The sequence below is a fragment of the Gobius niger genome (assembly GCF_951799975.1).
Source record: "Gobius niger genome assembly, chromosome: 10".
In the NCBI taxonomy this organism is placed as follows: Eukaryota; Metazoa; Chordata; class Actinopteri; order Gobiiformes; family Gobiidae; genus Gobius; species Gobius niger.
Window position 1 is genome coordinate 13,390,829 of NC_136861.1, and position 12,145 is coordinate 13,402,973.

The following is a 12,145-nucleotide window of genomic DNA, read 5'->3' on the forward strand; positions in this document are numbered from 1 at the left end:
CACTGAAGACAAAATAATGTGGACACATTTGCTGAATAAGAGAAGCGTGAAGTTATGTTGCTGATAAAGATTATGAAACATTATGTAACAGAAAGAGAGCACTTACTGCATCCGCCATGTTGACAACTGCTTTGGCAAAATTCTTTGTTTGGCTGTTTTTCAGCTTTACAAACTGGACAAAAGACAGACCCAGAAAGTTAAAAGTGATTTGAAAATCGCAAAAACTATCAATCATCATGTGCATATTCCAGCTTCTAAATGGCACTAGTTTGTAAAATTAGGGGGAAATTATGCCCGTTTTTACATGGCATTGAATGTGGCTCATTCTGCTACTACACTGAAGCTGCACTTTTAATACATTCATTAACATTGAATGGCGATTTTTCTATTGTATTGTCAGTTTGCAATTTATGCTTTGAAAATAATGTCCAGTTCATTATGTACATGAGGACTGAAATATAAACTGCTACGATAACAAGAGTCACATGCTTTACAGCAGTGGTTCTCAACTGGTGCGTCGGGACTTGGGACCAGAATTACATAAACCGTAAATTCTCAGTCATTGACAGAATATTTTTCCGTAGCTTTGACGGATTGTTTTTTAAAGCCGTCCGTCATTTTAAAAAATTGAAAATCAAGCCGTAATTAAAGTAAAGACGCAGCTCTGCTCCGTCTCTGACCGCGTGGGGCTCTCTCTAAGCGCACATCACTGTTTAAAGGGACTAGATGCAAGTTAGCCATTTTATACTCACTACTGCCACCTCAGGTCATACGTGTAACTGCAGCTTCTATATTAAGCTGGCACTTTGGACCCGAATTAACACCTTTTTGAGTGACAGTGCAGGATTTTAGAGGCAGTTGTGGTGAACAGGTCTGGACTCATTCTACACCATAGGACAATGCTGAAACATGTAGAAGGAGGAAAATACTAAAATTTAACATTTTTAAACTCCGTATAGTCCCTATAAAAAAAAAGCTTACAATGAGAGATTAATTCATGACGGATAAAAATAGCCCTTGATGGATTTTTTACAACCCTGTCCATCAGAATGACGGAGAGAAATTATCCCTAACGTGGGTCGCAAGCCTTTCACAGAAAACACTTCTTTTAATATCTATGTCCAGAAAAACTATAGAATCACTTAGTTGTTTTTATCATAATTTCAGCTTCAATTTTTGAGTCAATTGTATAAGTCTAAGTCGTATTTGTACCAGTTGAGGATGACTGTATTGCAGGACATGTTTGTGGCTCAGCAGATATTTTTTATTTTTTTTTACTCCAGACACAGGGGATTTTGTTGGTTGCAGGAAATATTTTACAACCAAAATAGATTAATTGTGCAGCCCTCATTAACTTACTACTCATTAATACTTCTTTCTGTTTTTACTTTATAAAACCAGAAAAAGTCCTTCTGAAATTGAGAATCTCATGGGAATCCTATAGCCGCAGAGAGAAACCTATCTGAAGTGTCTCTGAACCTTGGTACTAATTAAAAATAATGAATAAACACATTACACCAGATCTGCTGTAAAGCCACGGTAACATGACCTTGTTCGTTCTCACCATCTCATTGTCGTTGACCACCATGAGCTCGATGTATTTGGTCTCGGTTTGGACAGAGGGCTTGCGAACGAAGCGCTTGGTCCTCTTCAGAGCGTGTGTCACTGGCTCAGCAGCACCTCCTCTGCTCTCCCGCCCACTCTCCTCGGCACAGTCTGAACACACAGGGAAACACTGCTATTTTAGTGCAAAGCAAACAGACGACGGTGTATTTTGAAGAGAGTGGCACCAAACATAAATTTACCTACCGTTTTTTTTTTTTCTGTCAAAGCAATACACAATTCATATGCACTTTTAGCTTCTACCCAATAGCTCCCAATTTGTGCAGATCAACATTGTAATTGAAGAAGAGGCTTTTAATTCTTATATGGCTCTAAATCAATGTGTTTGAATGATTCCATAAACTCTACGTTTTGTGCTTACCTGTACAGTGTGGAGTAAGTCTGATGTCAGGCATTCGGCGAATTACGTGTGCACCATCCTCCTACAAGAAAACAATCACAAAACCTTACAGCACAAACTAGATTAAACGACATATTGAACACAAATTATACACAATAACTTACCTGGACGCTCCCATTCAGCAAAGGCTCGATCCCGTAAGAAAAGAAGCCATCGGAAAACATGCCACTGTGGAAAAATTAGAAGATTTATTATCATTACCATATGAACATTGTTCTGGGTGTCTAAGCATTTGCTATTTTACGTTTTTTTAAGTCTGAAATAATGTCTGTGTCGGAAAAAATAATTAACACACTGAGTGCCAAAAAGTAAAAACATTTTTGCAGGTTTCTTTAAATTATGAAACTAGACACTCTAATACACCTTATGTGTGATTTTGGTAGCTCTGTGTTGAAGAGAACTGGAAAAATTACAAGCAAAAACTTGTGAAAAGTCACGATCTGGACATTTCATATGTATCATTGTGTTTCTTCCCTCAGTCCGAGGGGGCATGGTTTAGCGCAGCGAATCGCTGTAGAGCCGAAACTTCTCTCTCGCTCTCTGGAGCGTGTTTGACAAAGCAGAGCGGCTTCCCAAAGATCGGAACAGTTGAGATTTCAACATTTCTCTGAGTTTTCAAATGGTTAGAATCGGTCCAAGGACGACTAAGAAACATCCTGTTAAAGTCTTCAATCCAAGCACCACGCTGTTTAAATGCACATGCAAAAATTAGCAAAAGCGATCGATCTGCGGCAACACGCGGTGTTTCAAAACGTGTCAACAATGTTGTCCTTGAAAATTAACTTGAAACGGAGATATTTAGGCATTTGCTTCTTCCCACAATGTTAGGGCCGTAGCTTGACCAGAGAAGGAGAGAGGAGTTAATCAGAAAGGAGAGTGTTGCATTAAACACGCAATATCTCCGTTTCTAGAAAAAAAAACAGTGATTTTGATCAAAACTAGTCTCTGTGTAGTTTAGGGTTTCTCAGGAACCGAGGCACGTAGAATTAAACTGTTTTCACCGACGTAAAGCTATAGATATGTGTCCATAGCTATAACATAGAATATGCTGTGGTTCTACAAATATCATAATAAATGGTCTGGATTGTTGGCACTCTACAGTTAAATCCCCAAAACAGCGCGGCACTCAATGTGTTAACATGTGAGAGACTGCGCTGATATTGTATTTCGAATGACCTGGAGCACCCTCTGCAGGCAGGATTGGGAAATACATCATAAACAGAACATATAAGCCTTAATTATTAGCTACGACATGCCAACAAATCAATTGGCTAGGATTATGGACAGTAAAAATGCGCCGGGTCATTCACGCTTCTATTTACTTGCCGTACTTATAGCCATTGAAGAGAATGAAGTAAAATACTATTTCAGGACATGTTTTAAAAGTTCCTTTGAACCAACAACATCGGAAAGTATTTAGTCTTACCACAGGCCGTGACATGTGGAGAGAGCTGCCCATGATCCCGGTAAGTCCCGTAACCTGCCCTGGTAATAACAGTGCTCCCCTCCCTGAAATGGAAAGAGAGAAAGTGTTACTCTTATCCACAACAAAATCCTCTTTGTTTGTAAAGCACATTTTATGAACGAAAAATTCAGACATATTTCTCTATTTATCTCCACAAGTTTTATAAAATCATGCTAATATAGAACAAAACAAGGAGCCGTACACTGAAAAGAAATACAGGTACAAAAGCCCAAATCACTTTCTATAGACACAAAGGGAGGTCATTTATCAAAAGAAGTGCAAAATAGCAAATGCACGTTGGAAAAATAGCCGATGCTACATTTTGTGGCCATGTTGCACCTTTAAAAATTGCATGCATTACTGCATCTCTGGAATCGCCCATATATGATCATGTTTGAAAACAGTTAAGGGGGAAAACTATTTGGAGAAAAATCTAAACCTTCTCTAATTATTCAAAAACAAGTTTAACAAATGCTGAATTATGAATATAGTTTTCTACTAAATAAAGATACAAAGACATGAAGAGGAGCAAAGTGGCTCAACAGCCCATAAATACATAAAAAAACGGAGCATGCTTACATGATGCTTCATGTTAGCATCGGGCTAGTGCTAACGCTAGCTAGCACTAGCTACGACTGCCATTTTTTTGCTTCTACTGAACATTCTGCTGTGAATAAACATCCATATGGACCCGATTTAGACTTGACTTTATTAGTACTGTATGTGATGAATACGTTTATATTCTGCCAGAAAATGGCAAAAAAGAGAAGATTGTTTTCCCCCTCAGTGAGGCTACACCCCCTTCTGTGATGCGATGTCGTCTGTATTCATCCAATATTTTGCAACTCGCTCCGATAGGCTGTTAAGGAAACTGTATATTGTCCACAAGGTCAACAAAACCAGGGATAAAACTACCATTTAACAACTTTTTCATTTAATTCCCCTGCTTTTCAACAACATAAATGTCTTTCAAATGGCCTCTTTCCAATTTGTACTCAATGTCTCCAAACCCTCAGACACCCAAAGCACACAATAATAGAATATAATCCCATACAAAGGTAAAACAACACAAACATTTTAACCTGTTCAGGGTCAACAAAAGTTGGGAGAATTCTAAAGGTAAACATAAGAATCTCCTGCATTTCAGCAAGTGTTTGTGTCGGTTTAGACGAGTTACCAGATGTTATACCTGACTGCAAGATATTTAATAAATAAATAAACATACTGTCTCTCAAATCGCCCCATTCTGCTCTGTGATCGCTGCCTGTGGTACAATTCATGACCTACTTATGTCTCATGCACTAGAGTAAGGACACACTTTGCTCCATTGCGAAAGAGGCGGAAGGAAACACTGGGTAAGCAGCTGCTCTTGAATTAATTACATGTTGTCCAAACAGAGCAATTAATGTATCAAACATTTAATGGTTGCAACTGTAGGTAGTAGACTGGCTTTATTCGGTGGGGATGTAAAAAGGGAGTGGTGAATCATCGTGTCGGCTATTAGCAAATGTAAATCCAATTCAGATAGACGGTGATTCTTGCAATTACAATGATTTGATCACCATACAAACATCACCATACAAATACCTTTAAGGGCCAAACCATGGTTACTGCAGTGTACACACGGGCATAGTGTAGCCCTGTGTATGTCCTCGCTTTTTCTCCATGAAATATGGCTGAATATAAGATTATGTTGCCAGACACATCCCTGCTGACCTTCTGCTATGTAAATTCCCCTTCATGCTTGACATTTAAAGCACATATTATGAGGCAAAGTATAAATGGGTTCAGCACTTCAGTAATGTCAAAGGGAGATTCTAGAGAGTCTACTGTGTTGCCAATTGAGTCTTAATCTTAGGGCAGGGCGAGGAGGCCATAAATGTGTAATGTAAACATCACCATTACAATATATTTAAGACACCTTAGATAAGGTCTACCTCCAGATGGAAGATAATGAAAAATATTATTTTCAGTAGATTTGTTTAATCTCTTAACTCCCGCCTAAACCAAGTGCATTTTCTCCAGTTCAGCTTAACCCAAATCTAAAAGCTTCTCGACTGTAGAGCAACATTGTAAAGCTAAGAAACTTTTACCCAAACTGCAGTTACTGTCTAATCCTTCCTCACAGGTGAAGAACTTGGGTGTGATATTTGACTCTGAGCTGGCGTTTATTCCACACATTAAGAATATCACAAAGATAGGTTTTTACCGTTCAAAGAACATAGCCAGAATCTGCCCCATTCTCTCTCGGGCCAACACGGAGACGCTAATGCATGCTTTTATCACCAGTCGTATCGACTACTGTAATGCCCTGCTTTCTGGTCTTCCCAAAAAGAGGATCTCAGGTTTACAACTCTTACAAAATTCAGCAGCTCGTGTCCTGACGAAGACCAGGAGGCGGGACCACATTACACCGGTTTGAGAATCGCTGCATTGGCTCCCCGTGTATTTCAGGATCGATTTTAAAGTTCTTTTAATGTTTTTTAAATGTCTTAATGGTCTCGGTCCTTCTTATCTTTCAGAACTGCTTTTACCTTATGAACCTTCACGGCCCCTTCGCTCCTCCGGCAGGGGTCTCCTAGTTATTCCTAAAGTCAACAAAAAGACTCACGGCGAGGCGTCGAACTCAGGGCTGCAGAGAACGCTTTTTGTCTGCCCCTAGTCCTGACTCCAGTCAAAACCAGCTTGGTCTGCATGTTGTATCGTCTACAGTGGTATGAACATCTACACCTGTGTCCAAATATTATACCGGTTAAACGGTCCACGATATGCTACGTCCCAGCCCTATAACCATTTGATTTCAATGACATGCTGACATCATTTCTATTATACAGTGCAAAAACTAATTAATTCCATCCTCCATTTATCTCCGGTCATAATCCTCAGCCCGGGTTCACAGTTCACACATCTCTCCAAGGTCATGGAGGAGGAGACGGCCCGCGAGGTGATAAAACACAGAGAGAGGGGCATGTGTCGCCCCTGCGCCCCTGATGGAGGAGCGCTCTGGAGGGAAACGAGAGAGTGAGATCAGCGATGACGCACTGGCCTAGATCCGCCGGGCCGGTCCCACACAGAGGGGAGAGAGGGATGGAGACGGAGGGGGAGAGAAAGGAGGAGCGGGTGAGAGAGGGGGCAGGAGGGGGGTATCGCTGCTCTTCAGGTGAGAGCTCTCTCCCACTGAGCAACAATCTGCTGTCACGACGGGCTGCGACTGTGGGCCACTTAAAAACAAGCCATCTTTGTTACATCGGGATCAAGCCGTTTGTGCCAAAGGGCAAAGCAAAATGTCTCTTTTTGGACGTGCATTTAATAGAGACAAAAAGAGAAAAGTTTAAATAGATCGATATGATAGAACAATTGAGAGGAGATAAATAAAAACATTGTCGGTGTTGTTTACTTGCCTAGATTTAAACAAATAAAAGTATAATGTAATTGTAAGGTTTTGTACATTACTGGGATAAATGAGGGAAAAGTGTTTTTTTTTTTTACTAATGAATTTCTCCATTGTGAGATCAATAAAGGGTTATCTTATCTTCTTTTATGTATTCAAATAACAATAAGGCCTGTTATGCCTAAAAATTCCCAAATCACCCAATAATCAATGCCTAAAAATCCACATTTTATTAAGCAGACAAAATTAAATACCCAAAATACCCTCATAAAATGTCTTTGTAACTACATTGCAAAGAAATTTTATGAGGGTATTTTGGGTCTGTCTATTAGTGATTAATACATTTTGCCTTGTTTTAAAACTCAATAAATCAGGCTAGGAATTTGATATTTGAAAAAAGCCTTCAAAATATTAAGTCCAAGGCTGGAAAAATTGATTTTATGTGGAGATGTTGTCACCACAATGTGAGAAAAATGCACTTTGAGAAAATGGCCCTTTGACATTACAATTTTCCATATACATTAAAGGAGAAACATTGAATCAGTGCGATAATTAAACATGTTGCTGTGAAGATAAGGGTTTTTCTTTTGTTTACAGGTGAAAGTTTATAAATAAAGAGACCAAATTGGCCCAAAACCTGAACATTTTAAAAAATGTAGTTTTGCCGGTAGTGTCTCTCTTTAAATGAGACACCTTTACCAAATCTCTGCACTGATATTTTTTGTTTTAAATTTCAATCATGTGTATGTGAAAAGACAGAACTGAGATAAAGGGCTCGTCAGGATTTCGCAGGCAATGCTCTGTGATGTAATAAAACAATGCCGCAAGCTTTCACTTCTAATGGCATTGAGCAAATCAATGGTGCCGTGAAGAACAAACGTTTGAGTCTGTTGATGGATTTAGAGTTTTAGAAACGTGGAGGACATTTTCGTGTTCCCTCTATGATGAAATCCAGGGAACACAGATTATAGCACTTCAACTGTAGAAGAAGAAATGACCAAAGTCAACTCAAAACTCAGGTATGTTTTTGACAATGATATGACTTGTGGATATGGGGAAGGGTCAGCTATATTGAAGCCCAGTTTCTGAGATCAGGTGGGTCGGGTTGTACAGGTTGGATTTCCATTGGCTCATCCCGCACAGAACTGGTGCAGACGCCCCCTGTGGCAGAACCCGTGATATCGCGATCATTTCACTACGTTTTACACAGCCCTTATTACACAATTCCAGTCATTCCCTCATCTTTCTTTTCTTCTTGCGTTCCCGCTGCAGCCAAGAACTTAATGACATCCCCGAGCTCACCGGTTGCTAGGGTAACAGCCCCGCGATTGGCCGAGAGCACGGAGGGAGAGTTTATAAGGGGATGGTACCGTAGGTGGGCACACGGTGGAGAGCCGGTGGTGGGTGGCTGCAGCACAGGCACATGAGTGGCATATTTTGTCTACTTTTTCCCATCACCACCAAAAAGCCTCTTGGCCATCGAAACGCAACGGTTTTCCTATAGGGACCATCCTCACAGGCAAGTTATACAGCACATAAATATATCTTGGTAGCAGCTGTTCATAAGTCAGATGGGAACATTGAGTATTGGCACTATCTATGACCTATTTGTGTACTTTGCACCTTCCCACTAAAATTCCTCTTCTGATTTCAACCTTACAGGCAAAATCAGGGTAGATAAAGTATCTTTTAGTAGGATTCAACCCAGATTAAACCAGTGTGAATCCAGGGGTAAAACAAACCAGCTCTAATGGGCTTGACACACGGGAGACAACGTCACTCCTCTTCAATTAATTTTCTCTGAAACTAGTGCAACGAGGTGAAAATCAGGTGACATCCATGCATGTGAAATTCCATTAAACGATCCCATTTTGAATAAAAAGTTAATGTACTACTGGAATCGAAAAAATAAAAGTAAAGGTCGACCAATATATAGGGTGGTCAAATATATCGGGCCAATATTTGGCCGTCTTACAATATCGGCTATAAGTCAACATTGGAAAGAGCCATGTCAGGGCTTCAAAACGAGTCCTCCCACCAAGGCCTCAGGGGAAAAGCTAGCTAGCGGGCTAACAACCGCAGGTAGCTACAACACAACTAAACCTCAGTGAATATGGAGATGCTGCATGTCATTTACAAGCACAGAACCTGGAGAATTCAATCGCTGAGCTAGTTTTAACCTCCACAATTGCATTTTGGATCGCCGCACAAAATCTCACATCAAGCAACAGTATGCTAATGCTAACAGCAGCTAATCAAAGCTAGGACAGGGACTTTGATTGAATCACCTAAAGTAATAAAATCGGCCACTGACCAAACATTTGGAAAAATCGGTAAAATATCAGCCAAAAATATTGGCCAACCCGGTCGCCGTCTAAATACAAGTATCAAAAGCTGAAGAAAAAAAAAGTATCTAAAGCCAGACTAAAGCCAGACTAACCCTGGCAACTTCACTGTGCTAGACTAGACTTTACATATCGATTCTTGATCTTTAATGGATCTAGAATTCTCTCACAAGGCCTCCGTTAACCCCATAGGCCTCCGTTAACCCCATAGGCCTCAGTTGCCCTTTTCCTCTACACTCGTTCATCCAAGTAACTAAGGCATGTACAGTGCGGCAACATAGAAACGGCAGCCTACTTTTACAGCAAAGAGCACACGACGCACTTTCCAAAAATAGACAACAGTACAAAGATAAAACACACACTTAATTAAATGCTACGGTAAAATAGAAGTTGGATATAGAAGGGAAAGAAAATGAATGAATGGTGTAGATGAAAAGACGCTGCTTGTGCTAACACCTTAAAAAATATATTAAAATATATTGAAAATATATTTCCAGATCAAGGGCCTTGTTTAATAAACTGAAATGAATATAGATGTTACTTAGGAATATGCAGGGAGAGGCTAAATGCTAACAACATCTTTGGTATTTTTGCGTGACTGAGCACACGCACAAAGACCAGACAGGTACGCATCAACTCGTCTAAGCTCAGGTAAGAACATATCTCAGTATGGAAAATCATTGGCCTGTTCCTTTTAATAAAGATAAAATAAGGACTCAAGAAGGACAAAGCAGAACCAGGACAAAGGGCCGGTGGTGAAGCAGTGATTCAACCTCAAAGCCAGGCCTTAAGAGGACAAAATACTAATATAAAGAGGAGCATAAAAAGGAACAAGCCATGACAAGACAAGGACAAACCTTGAAAAATGGAGTTAAAACGGAAGAAAGAAAGAAAGAAAGAAAGAAAGAAAGAAAGAAAGAAAGAAAGAAAGAAAGAAAGAAAGAAAGAAAGAAAGAAAGAAAGAAAGAAAGAAAGAAAGAAAGAAAGAAAGAAAGAAAGAAAGAAAGAAAGAAAACAAACAAACAAACAAACAAACAAACAAACAAACAAACATGACCATTTTAAGAAAGCTGCGCAAAACCACAGGCGCATAATCTCTGATAAGAACAGGCCTTGATAAAGAAAAAAAAAGAAGAAAGTAAAACTTTTTTTGAGTGTCAACTTGAAAACTCTCCAAACAAATGTCCAAATGCCTCTTGTTGGCGCCTCGGTCGTCTCATTAATATGCTGTTTGCACTTATGACATTGAATATTTGGGAGCTAAGCGGCACTGCCCACGCACACAGCCTTACCGCCGACTGTGAAGGTCTGCCGTCCTGGTGAAAGTGCCGCTCCACATATTCAGAAGACAGGAGGTGGCTGCAGGGAGGGAGGGAAAGAGGGACAGAAAGTGAGGGGAGAGAGAAAGTCATAAGTGCAATGAAATATTAGGTTCAGCTTGTTTAAGATCATAGATAAAAGGCCATTTTCATGTGATCCATTTTATTTATTTATTCAATCTTTATTAAAGACACAAGCTCAGATCTTCTTTTAAGTTTTATATCAAAGCCTATGGACAATTCAGCAATTCTCAAGCCAAAAAAAAATCAATATTTTAAAATTAGAGTCTTTAGAAAGCATTTGTAGACTTGCAAAAGTGATAGCTTGTTTTGAAGTGTGTGCTGTTGAGAGTTGTGTCTTTCAGAAACACTAAAAGGCCACAGCTCAGACTCATCTGCACCAGATATACTGCAAGGTTTATTATGATAAAATACCATGTGTAAATTATAGGTACTACTTGTAATTGAGTTTAGTAAATCAGGCCCTTGGAGGACTTTCAAAACTGTCTGCAGGATGTGAAAGCTTTACCTGAACAGTTTAAAAAGAGTCGTTTTTTCCTGCAGCTGTTTTGTTCAAATCATAGACAAACTAATGACTAAAAGCTTGTACGCATGCAAGCATATCATTTAGCACTTTTAAAGGGCCCCTCTGAAGCTGTAGGGAGCTTAAAACAAGTGATTTTCTTGGTTTTACAAAATGAATGGTAAATGGTTTGAACTTATAAAGCGCTTTTCTACCTTCATCAGACCCAAAGCGCTTTACAGCAAGGAACCAGTCACCCATTCACTCTCATTCATTCGCCAATGTACTCAGACGCTGGGGGAAAGGTAGATGAAGTGTCTTGCCCAAAGAGGTCGAATGCTGCTCCTTTTGGCATGTTAATAGCTGGCGACAGACTTTTCCCATTCATGGCAAAAAGCAGGAGTCCATGTTACATTTTCTTGGCCTCTGCTGGACCTGTCATCCCTCCCCATCAAGTTTTCAGGGGCCCCTTTTTTAAGACTCCAAATCAAGGCATGCGATTGAATGGCGGTGTGTGCATGCTCCCATAAAATTAATGTATGTATCTCGGTCAATGGCCGCTATTTGCACTGCTTTATGACCGCGACAATAGGGGCCACCATTGCCCGCCATTGTTGCAGCACTTCCATATACGGACGGCAAAACACACTAGCTTTCCATAAGAACGCACTACACTTTAGACACGTTCTAAACAACTGTAAAGCCTGTGCCTACTTTTTAAAAAACTTTCTACAGCTAGATATTGCTCCCGTGATAACACTGGGTTAGTTACAAGGGACCCAGAGGGGTTTTTGTAAGAAACATTTTAGAAATCTCGTATGCTAATGAGGGCTGGACTTTGATTGACAGGCCGTTAGCATTAGAGCTAATGGCGCGGGCCTGGCTACGACTGAACTACACGCCACTCAAGGCTTGAGTCTACAGTGAAGATCCCGCCCTTATGCCCTTTTTAGGAACATGCTCCGTCAGAGCAGGGTAGGAGGAGTCTGTAAATCCGCCATGATTTCAATTTCGAGCGTGGTCATTATGGTAAACGGGGAGTAGTGAGCAGAAGCCGTCTATTAACTCGACAGTCTATG

The 12,145-nt window shown here is 40.1% G+C and overlaps 1 protein-coding gene across 2 annotated transcripts in view; it reads right to left on the minus strand.

The window, feature by feature from the left end:
* The window catches only part of LOC306968862 (disintegrin and metalloproteinase domain-containing protein 11-like), a 42,110-nt gene that overhangs the window by 18,363 nt on the left and 11,602 nt on the right, over window positions 1-12,145 (minus strand). For both annotated transcript variants that reach the window (XM_079564419.1, XM_079564420.1), the window contains exons 4-9: window positions 10,517-10,583; window positions 3,450-3,532; window positions 2,128-2,191; window positions 1,985-2,045; window positions 1,565-1,716; window positions 107-172 (exon numbers count right to left, since the gene is read on the minus strand). In XM_079564419.1, the coding sequence (XP_079420545.1) occupies window positions 107-172; window positions 1,565-1,716; window positions 1,985-2,045; window positions 2,128-2,191; window positions 3,450-3,532; window positions 10,517-10,583 (493 nt within the window). The remainder of the gene's footprint in view (window positions 1-106; window positions 173-1,564; window positions 1,717-1,984; window positions 2,046-2,127; window positions 2,192-3,449; window positions 3,533-10,516; window positions 10,584-12,145) is intronic.